The sequence below is a fragment of the Pelodiscus sinensis genome, chromosome 2 (assembly GCF_049634645.1).
Source record: "Pelodiscus sinensis isolate JC-2024 chromosome 2, ASM4963464v1, whole genome shotgun sequence".
NCBI classification, from domain to species: domain Eukaryota; kingdom Metazoa; phylum Chordata; order Testudines; family Trionychidae; genus Pelodiscus; species Pelodiscus sinensis.
The window spans coordinates 186,117,960-186,127,283 of record NC_134712.1 but is presented as its reverse complement, the minus strand read 5'-3'; the positions used below and the strand labels follow the sequence as shown (position 1 = coordinate 186,127,283).

Sequence of the window (9,324 nt, the reverse complement as noted above, 5' to 3'; positions counted from 1 at the left end):
CTAAATATGAGTACTTGTCTGATCGTTTAGTTATTTTGGAATAGGGCATTATCATCTATTTTGGGGGGATATGTTTTAGAATGTCTTCCTCTTTTCTTCTGGTCCATAGTTCTTGCCATTTCTTTTTACATTCTTTTTTTTTTTTAAACTAAACTTTTAAATTCCAGCTCAAAGGAATGTTCAAGTTTCTTCATTTAAAAACCATTTTTGCTTTCTTATCTGCCACGTCATTGCTAACTATCCAAAGAGCTTGAGCTCTACTAATAGTTTTATTAGCGTAGGTGTTCCTTACTTCATTAACTGCTTTCCAGAACCTTAGGCAGTTAACCATCCCCAGCTGGACTGCGGATAACTCATTGCCTTGAGTGGAGCCAGTTGCTAGAAGGTTGGGCAAGTAACTCCCTTAAAGGGCCAGCCCTATAACAGTGTATTGATATCCATAAGGTCCTGTTTTCTGAAATGAGGCAAGAATTTCCATCCCCATTCAAAGTTTCTGTGATTGACATCTTGATTCCAGATGTCTGGGTCTTTTGATTGTGAGTATTTATACTGTAGTCTAAAAGACTACTGAAAAGAAGGAGTTTTTGATTAATCAAACATACTCTATGAATTGCAAGAGATATTCCCACTAAGCAGCTACTAAGTAGTTAGACCTGGTAAGTTCCTCCTGGTAAGTTCTCTCCTCATTTTTTCTTCCCTATGCACAACTCTTGACTTTTTCCAAGAGACAGTTGGTTGTCATCTGTGTTCCTATCTCTGGGTATGTCTACACTACAAAGTTAGTTCGAACTAACAGACGTTAGTTCGAACTAACTTTCCTAGGCGCTACACTAGCGCTCCGTTAGTTCGAACTTAATTCGAACTAACGGAGCGCTTAGTTTGAACTAGGTAAACCTCATTTTATAAGGATTAAGCCTAGTTCGAACTAGCTAGTTAGAATTAAGGGCTGTGTAGACCCTTAATTCGAACTAGTGGGAGGCTAATCCTTCCCAGCTTTCCCTGGTCGCCACTCTGGCCAACACCAGGGAAACTCTATTGCCCCCCTCCCGGCCCCGGAGCCCTTAAAGGGCCATGGGCTGGCTACACAGTTTGTGCCAGTTGCAAGGCTGCCAGCACCCGTGCCAGCACACCCTGCACCTGCCACAACATGAGCCAGCCACCCGAGGACACCCAGCCCTCCAATGCTCCCCAAGACCAGCCTGGCGGCTCCCAGGAGCCTGCCCGGGGGCGCAAAAGGCGGGCGCCCGCTTGGTCAAGTGCGGAGATCGTGGACCTCATCGAGGTTTGGGGGGAAGCCTCCAATGTCCACGATCTCTGCACTAGCCACAGGAACGGGGCCGTCTACAGCCGCGTGGCTGCCAGCCTGGCCGCCAGGGGCCACCAGCGCAGCCAGGAGCAGGTGCGCTCCAAAATCAAAGACCTGCGGCAGTCCTACTCCCGGGCCTGCCAGCCAGGGGCCGACCTGGAGGCCTGTCCCCACTCCCACGCCCTGGACCGCCTCCTGGGGGCTCATGCCATCCCTGCCCCTCGGGACGTGATAGACCCCGGAGCAGAGGGCCCGCTCCAGAAGACGGAGGAGGAGGAGGAGGGCTCTGAGAGCCAGGAGCCTGCCGCCAGCCTGCCCGGGACCCGGGACCCCCGAGGCACCCCACAGAGCCGCTCACCTGTGTCGTCCGAGGCTGGGGAGGCGTCCACCTGTGAGTACCATCGTGTTCCCCTTATGTGTACGGGGGGCTGGGGCGAGAGGGAGCCCCGGGACCGTGCGCCTGGACCTTGCCCACCAAGGAGCAGCAGCTGGGGATCCTGCAGGGGCCCTGGCCTTGCAGAGGGGAGCTGGGTTTCACACACCTGGGCCCCTGGGGTAATTGACCGCTGGTCTTGTTGCACCACAGCTGCAGCACCTGGGCCTGCAGGGCGCACCACTCCGCCTGCAGCAGCTGCCCGTGCCCGGGCAAGCAGGAGAGCCAGGAATGAGGAGGAGTATCAGAGGCGGCATCTCTGGTTCATGGATCACCAGCTCCGCACCCAGGACCACTGGGTCCAGGAGGACCTGAGGCTGCGCCAGAGGAGTCTGGAGGCCCTGGAGGAGCAGGGCCATTCCCTGCGAGGCCACCTCCAGAGCCTGCTCGACCTCTTCCCATTTCCTCCTCCTGCTGCTCCCCCTGCTCCCCCTGTTCCCCTGCTCCCTCTGCTCCCCCTCCTGCTTCCGTTCCTGCTCCCGCTCCTGCTTCCTCCACACCCCCCGTCCCTCCTGCCCCCTCCTCCACAACCATTTCCCACCGACGCCCCCGGTCCCGCAGTGTGGTGAGACGGGAGAGGCAGCCGGACTCCAACCCCTGAGCTTTCCTTTCTCTTCCTCCCTTCCCTCCCCTTCCAGCTCCCTCGTCCCAGGTTTCCCCCTCCCCTCTCCCACCCTCATTCCTCCCTTCCCCCACCCCAGTTATGTGAAATAAATATACGTTTTTGTTTGAAAAACAGGTGTCTTTATTTTACAGTAGGTAGGGAGGGGAAAGGGGAAGGGGGGTAGGGTGGAAGAAGGCCCCAGTGGGGCATGCAAGGGAGAGGTCAGTCTTCCTCCTCCACCAGGAAGCTCTCCCGCAGGGCTTCCCGGATCCGGACAGCCCCCCGCTGGGCTTCCCGGATGGCGGCGGTGCGGGGCTGACCGTAGTGTCCAGCCATGCGGTCAGCCTCAGCCATCCAGGCTGGCAGGAAAGCCTCCCCCTTTCGCTCACACAAATTGTGGAGCACACAACATGCTGCCACCACGGGAGGGATGTTGTGCTCGGCCAGGTCCAGACGGGTGAGGAGGCATCGAAAGCGGGCTTTCAGTCGCCCGAAGGCCCCCTCCACCACGATGCGGGCCCTGGTCAGCCTGGCATTGAAGGCCTGGCGGGAGGGATTGAGGTGCCCCATGTAGGGCTTCATGAGCCAGGGCTGCAGTGGGTAGGCGGCATCCCCCACCAGGCACACGGGCATGTCCACGTCCCCGACCCTGATGTGGCGGTCGGGGAAGAAGGTCCCGTCCTGCAGCCGCTGGCACACGGAGGAGTTGCGGTACACCCGGGCGTCATGTGCTTTGCCGGACCAGCCCACATTAATGTCCGTGAACTGTCCCCGGTGGTCACACACGGCCTGCAGGATCACAGAGAAGTACCCCTTGCGGTTCACGTAACGGGACGCCTGGTGTTCCGGGGCACGGATGGGGATGTGCGTCCCGTCGATGGCCCCACCGCAGTTGGGGAAGCCGAGGGCGCCGAACCCCCGGATGACGGCGTCCGGGTCGGCGAGGCGGACCACCCTGCGGAGCAGCACCCGGTTGATGGCCTTGACCACTTGCGGAGAGAGACACAGCAAAGCGCCAATCAGTGGGGCGCCCGAGTGGCTAAGAGCGTTCGTGCCCTGGCAGTGCCCCGCGCCCCACTCCCGGTAGCAACCCCCCTGGCAGCGTGTAGTACGGCCGGGACAGACCGACCCCTCCGGTGCGGAGCGCTTTCGCCTCCTCCCGCCCCCTCTTTGTCCCTGGGGCGGCCCATCCCCTCCTCGCAGCCCCCCTCCCTCCTGGCTCGGTGGCCGAAGAGTGCCATACCTGCATGAGCACCGCTCCGACGGTGGATCTCCCCACGCCGAACTGGTTCCCGACGGATCGGTAGCTGTCCGGCGTGGAGAGCTTCCAGACGGCGATGGCCACCCGCTTCTGGAGCGGGATGGCGGGCCTCATGCGAGTGTCCGTTCTGCGCAGAGCAGGGGCGAGCCACTCGCAAAGCTCCAGGAAGGTGTCCCTCCTCATCCTGAAGTTCTGGGTCCACTGTCGGTCCTCCCAGCGCTCCAGGACGATGCGGTCCCACCAGTCGGTGCTGGTGTCCAGACGCCAGACGCGGCGGGGCACGCCGGTGCCGGGGCGCCGCCGCGGCTCCTCCACGGCCCCTAGGGTGGCCAGGCAGAGAGGCAGGGGGCTGACGTGCACCAGGTGGTGCCAGGCAGCCTCGAGCCATTGGTGGCAGGCTTGCAGCAGCAAGTCCAGAAAGTGCACCAGAAGGTGCAGGGCGAGCTGTGGCTCCATGTTGCCACCTGCGGCGGCCCCCCCGTAGGGAAGCACCGACACAGACGGGCACAGAGACCAACGCTTTGCTGTCCCTCGGCGAGGTTGGCAAGCAAGCAGGAAAAGCTGAGAACTGGCTGTCCGGGGGTGTCCCTTTAAGCTCGAGCCTCAGATAGCCTCAGACAGCAGCCACACAAAGCAACTACTGACCTGATGCCCTGCCAGAACCTGTTTCAGCTGCCCTTAAATGCCCCCCTGCGTCCAATCAGTGTGCACGCGCTAGTTCGAATTAGCAAAATGCTAATTCGAACTAGTTTTTAGTTCTAGATGCGCTAGTTCGAATTAGCTTAGTTCGAATTAGCGCTGTAGTGTAGACATACCCTCAGATACCAACAATTTTTCCTCTCTTTGAAATAATCTAACCTAAAACAGGACTGCTATATGCATCTTTAGTGCTGCTTGGGGTAGTTACTTTGTTGTAAGAGCTGCAGAAAAAAATACTCTAAATGAAGATGCTATTCTTGATAGCATAGATGACCACAAGGATCGTATCTTAGTAAATATCTCCTTTTGCATTGTTACAGGATAGGAGATAATTACATCAGCATCCTGTTTTAGGTGGATTTCCAGTCTCTTTTAAGACACTAGAATGTTTGTATGTCCCTGAATCACATTTATATTCAAGTAGATAAGTATCATACTTTGCAGATTCAGAGAACTTTGTCATTATTGTGGGACTAAAACTTATCTATAAGTTTTCCAAACTCGTGGAGAGACTTAGCTGGCACATACATCAAGGTCCATGTTTGTCCATGTAACACATTATGTTTCAGAGTTAGCATGATCTGACAGGGCTTTAGCTTCCTGGAACTGTCAATCCTCATCTAAAACATAGGCAGCATCTGTGGTATGCTCTTATGCTGTGTTCATCATACAATGTTGCATGACTGATACTGCAGATATATATCTGTGTTTAGCAATTTTTCCTCATTAAGACTTGTTTTGGGAGAGTGAGAAGATCAGTCATGTCTATCTATTCTTGGGATGGCATCCAGTCCTGACTATTGTTTTGGCAGTTCTGCTGTCTTTCTTTACCCAGAATTTCCTGTCTGTCATACTGCACAATAAACTCCCATTATTTTTCTACCCTCAAAACTCTTCAGCATGGGAGAGTGAATAGGGCATTTTCTGGAATGTTCTGTAAGCCCGGCACCTTGATCCTACAAAAGGCTCATCTTAAAGAGCTCTGGTTATAGATAAGTAGTCTTCGTTTTTCATAATTGGCCATATTATGCATTTTGGCATTAGATAGTTGCTATAAAACTTGCAGGAATAATGTCAGAAGACATGCAGAGGACACATACCTCAGTGCTTTCCCTCACCACTTGCTGCAGAGTCAGGTTCTCTCACTGACAAGGCATGAAAGATTTTTAAATGGTGTTCAGAGTACATGGATGTGGCTATCAAAAGAGTTTAAAAGTGTTAGATGCCCAAATTTCAATCTCTAGCCTGTAATGGAAGTTTAAAAACATGAAAAAGAAAACGTGCACAAACGATGAAAACAATAGGAAAAGGTCAAAATATATCCAGTACAAGCAAACAGACAAAAAAAGACGAGAGTTAAAACAAATAAAAAAGTAAAATAACAAGAACAGGAAGAGGTAGATTATATTTTATTAAAGTTGTTTTTTCAATTTTTGTGTAAAAATGGCTTTTCCCCAGGACGCAGTCTTCAGGACTGAGTCTTCAGATTGTAATTTCTTATGGCAGGGAAATAGTTATTGCATGTCTATAATACACATAGCATGTTTTCAGTAATACATAAATAATAACAAAGAGTTCAGGAATAAAAGAGACCACAAGGATGCCTAAATACTCCCTTCAAATGCACTAAAGATTAAATCCATCTGCCTGTGGAGGGTTGGTGCAAGTTTTTCCACATGAATAGCATAAGGGTTGCATGGGGACTGCTGGCTGAGCAGCAAGAAAGGGATGCCTGTCATTCAAACTGTGTGGTTCAGAAATGGTCTCCGTGTCATATAAGCTAATGTCAAAGGATATATCTGATGAACAGAGAGACTGCAGGTGCTAATTACATTGATTCACATTCTATTAACCTATGCAAATATTGTACAGAGATTAAAACCACCATTTCAGTTCATATCCTGGAACAGCTGCAAGAGATTAGCAAAAGGATGCTGCTCAGTTGCCCCACTTTCTATTCCTGATTGGGAGGTGTGATGGGGTATTCCTAGACAGCACTGCACAGCCCATATGTGGGCTGAGGAAGCCATACCCTCTGAACCCTGCTGGGCATGCTCCAGCTGGACCTTTGCCAGCCAATTACCCCAGAGCACCAGAGGACTTGTGGGCTACAGAGCAGGCAGACAGGAAAGGAAGTAGCCCAGAGGAACTACTATTTATCTTTTTGTGGAAGCAGGAATTAAGTCAGAGAGATCTCTACTGACCCAGTGATAGATATACTTCTGGTTGATAGATTCTGGGATGGGATCTGGTGGAATAGAGAAGGTCCTTAGTCTGGTAGCCTACTCTACCCCCATATAAAGGCAACTCCATTGACTCTGGGCACTAGGTCATTCTGCCCTCACATTGAATGGTGTTTTGATTACTCTGACCATTAGGTCATACCATCCTGAGGAAAAGGGCATTTGTTTGGACTTGGACCTACGGCTAAAATGCTTCCCCCCACTCAGTCCCAAAGTGTAATGGGGTATATCTGACCTGCGACAGAAGGGTTTGACTTTGCTGGTTCAGTGTTTTTCAGTATTTCACTAGCACTGGACCTAAAGAGGAGTGATTCTCACCCTGAATTATTTGTTATGAAAATTAATAAAACTAAAATAAATGTTTTCACTAATTTTAATATACACTTTTAACTGCCTAATATAACTCGTGTGCCTCATGTTCATGGTGAAAAAGTGAAAATATTGCTAGCTCACTGCTTTGTACTTATAATTAAAATGTAAAAGACTTAAATTCAAAAATGCAAACAGAAATCTAAACTAAATATGGGACTGTAAATATTGTACATTCCTTAAAATAAAAACTTTTAAAATTTGAAGATAGCTGTAAGGCGCCCCAGCGGAGAAGGGGGGGAGAACCCCCTCCCCTCGATAACCCTCCCCTCTGGTCGTCCCTCTCGTCTCAATATAACTCCAATTACGCCTGGTATCGTTGCGCCTCTCAAGGCCCAGGCCGTGCACCAACCTACCCGGCTGGTTGGGGGGAAGAGGATCCGGGCCCGCCCTTGCTCCGGACCCCGACCCAGGGCCCTAGAGTCAGGACGCCTGTCCTCACTCAAAACGGGGGGGGGGGTCTGGGAACCCTAAACTCCCCCGCTCACGGGTTCCGTGGCCCCGCCCTGGGCCGCTTCTTCCCCCCCAGCCAGAGTCTACCTCTAGCCCTGACCCCCTGGGTTAAACTGCACCCAGGGCCGCCAGTACCTGGTTCCGTCCGCCTCCTCCGGGGCCGCTCCTCCCTTCCCCAGGCCTCCCCCTTTTCCTGGCCCGGAGTCCATTTTTAAATTCCCCGCTGGGCGTGGGGAGATGATGGGCCGCCCCACGTCATCGGCCTGCGTCCTGCCCCCGGGGCGCGCTGGTGACATCGCCCCCGGCGCCGTCCCGAACGGGTGCCCACCCCCCCCAGAGTCCCCGCGTCCGGGTCCGGGTGCCGCTATCGCCCGTCCTGGCTCGGCCTGGGCTTCCTGCCCTGGTATGGCTCCAGCTCCACACCCGGGTTGCCGCGGGCCCGCGGCGGTTTCCGGGGGTGGTGGGGCTACCCCGCCACAGTAGCCAACATGATACCCATCTTTTAAAAGGAATCTGGGATGACTACAAAGCTTGCAGAGTCATCTCAGCATTAGGAAAACTGATATCATGTAATTAAGGACAGAGTAATGATATTCTGGAATATGTACCGGTATATGCTCATAAAATCAAACCAGCCTGGAAGGATACCTTTTGTTTTTTTGTCCAATTAAATTATTTCATTCTGTAACATGTTACAAAAAGGGCAGTAGTAATTTATTTGAATTTCAAAAGGTATTCAGTAAAATCTCTCACAAGAAGCTAGTAAGGAAAACAAGAAACCTTGAGGTAAGGGTTAAAGTCCTGTCAAGTATTAAAATGAACTACCAATAAAAAGAAGATTCTAGTAAATAGCTCCTTCTCATAATCTAGACGAGTTATTAGTTATGTGTGTGAGCCACTTAAGAACAATCAGGTTTCAGTGTTTTCACGGAGTAGGTAATGTTTCAGCTTGTGTCATTTAACTTATATCTGTGCTGGCAATTTACAGGAAATCTCTTGCCATTGCATTTTCACCAACACTAACAATAGTTGGAGCTCTGATGGATGTATTTTGGGTACAGGGGTTTTTAACTGCCATGTTTTCTAACTCTGATCAGAGGCAGTGATAAAAATGATGGGTGCTAAGTCTACACTCATTTTCTAGTCATTGCTAGTACAGGAGAAAATGCAATGGAGAATAATTTCCTGAAAAATGCCAGTAAGGACAAGCCCTATTATTACCATTATCAGTCCCTGAGGAAAATCAGCATCTGCATAGTTAGTCTTGCTATGAGTCATTAGTCTTTACATAACCTTAAGATACACTAGCCCTTTTTATTATGCCAAAAGGTCAAACTAGGAAACGTTATATTAAAATTATTTAAAATAATTTGAGCTAGCATAGTTTTCTCTCCACTATAGATAGGTCATAGGGAGGTTAACAAATTTTAACACTGCAAACAAGGGCAATAATCTAATTTTGGTAATGGTTTTCAGAAACCATTAACTATACTGTGATCTGTCCACAATGGGAACAAATCTGTCAGAACTGAAAACATTTTTAATAATAATTTTTAGAAATTATTTTCTATCACCATCTTTTAGACAGAGATAGACAAGGCCAGAGCTGTCTTATTCTCCAACTCCAACATATGCTAATTTGAAAATTCTCCAAGTAAATAAATTATATTCGCATGTCAAAGTTTAAAAAATAAACAAATTAAAAACTAGGTACAAAAATTAATTACAGTTGGACTTACTTAATTTATTACCTGGCAGAAAGTGAAAAAATACTAAATTCAGAGGTTAATCAAAAGTAAAAATTAATACTAATGCAACAATAAAAGAGAAACCAAGCACAGAGAAGTCTGGTTAAGGTTTACATAGCAAAATTATATTGAACTCCCTGGATATTTTATAGTTGCATGTTGAAGAACATAAACAACAATGTACTAAAGCAGCAGCTCTCAAACTGTG

General features: G+C 49.9%; 1 protein-coding gene across 1 annotated transcript; it reads right to left on the bottom strand.

Moving 5' to 3' along the window:
- Positions 1-2,460: 2,460 nt before the first annotated feature.
- On the bottom strand, positions 2,461-5,526 carry LOC142826818 (uncharacterized). Its single transcript, XM_075919808.1, has 2 exons — positions 3,587-5,526; positions 2,461-3,332 (listed from the first exon to the last, which is right to left on the bottom strand). The coding sequence occupies exons 1-2, from the start codon at positions 3,990-3,992 to the stop codon at positions 2,566-2,568; spliced, it is 1,173 nt and encodes a 390-aa protein (XP_075775923.1). The 5' UTR covers positions 3,993-5,526; the 3' UTR covers positions 2,461-2,565.
- Positions 5,527-9,324: the final 3,798 nt, after the last annotated feature.

What these genes read in the sequence shown, in the direction of transcription:
- LOC142826818 (XM_075919808.1), bottom strand. Translation starts at nt 3,992, where the DNA reads ATGGCTCGAGGCTGCCTGGCACCACCTGGTGCACGTCAGCCCCCTGCC. An exon ending in TCGGAGCGGTGCTCATGCAG is followed by an intron (nt 3,333 to 3,586) that starts GTATGGCACTCT and finishes TCTCTCCGCAAG; the next exon opens with TGGTCAAGGCCATCAACCGG.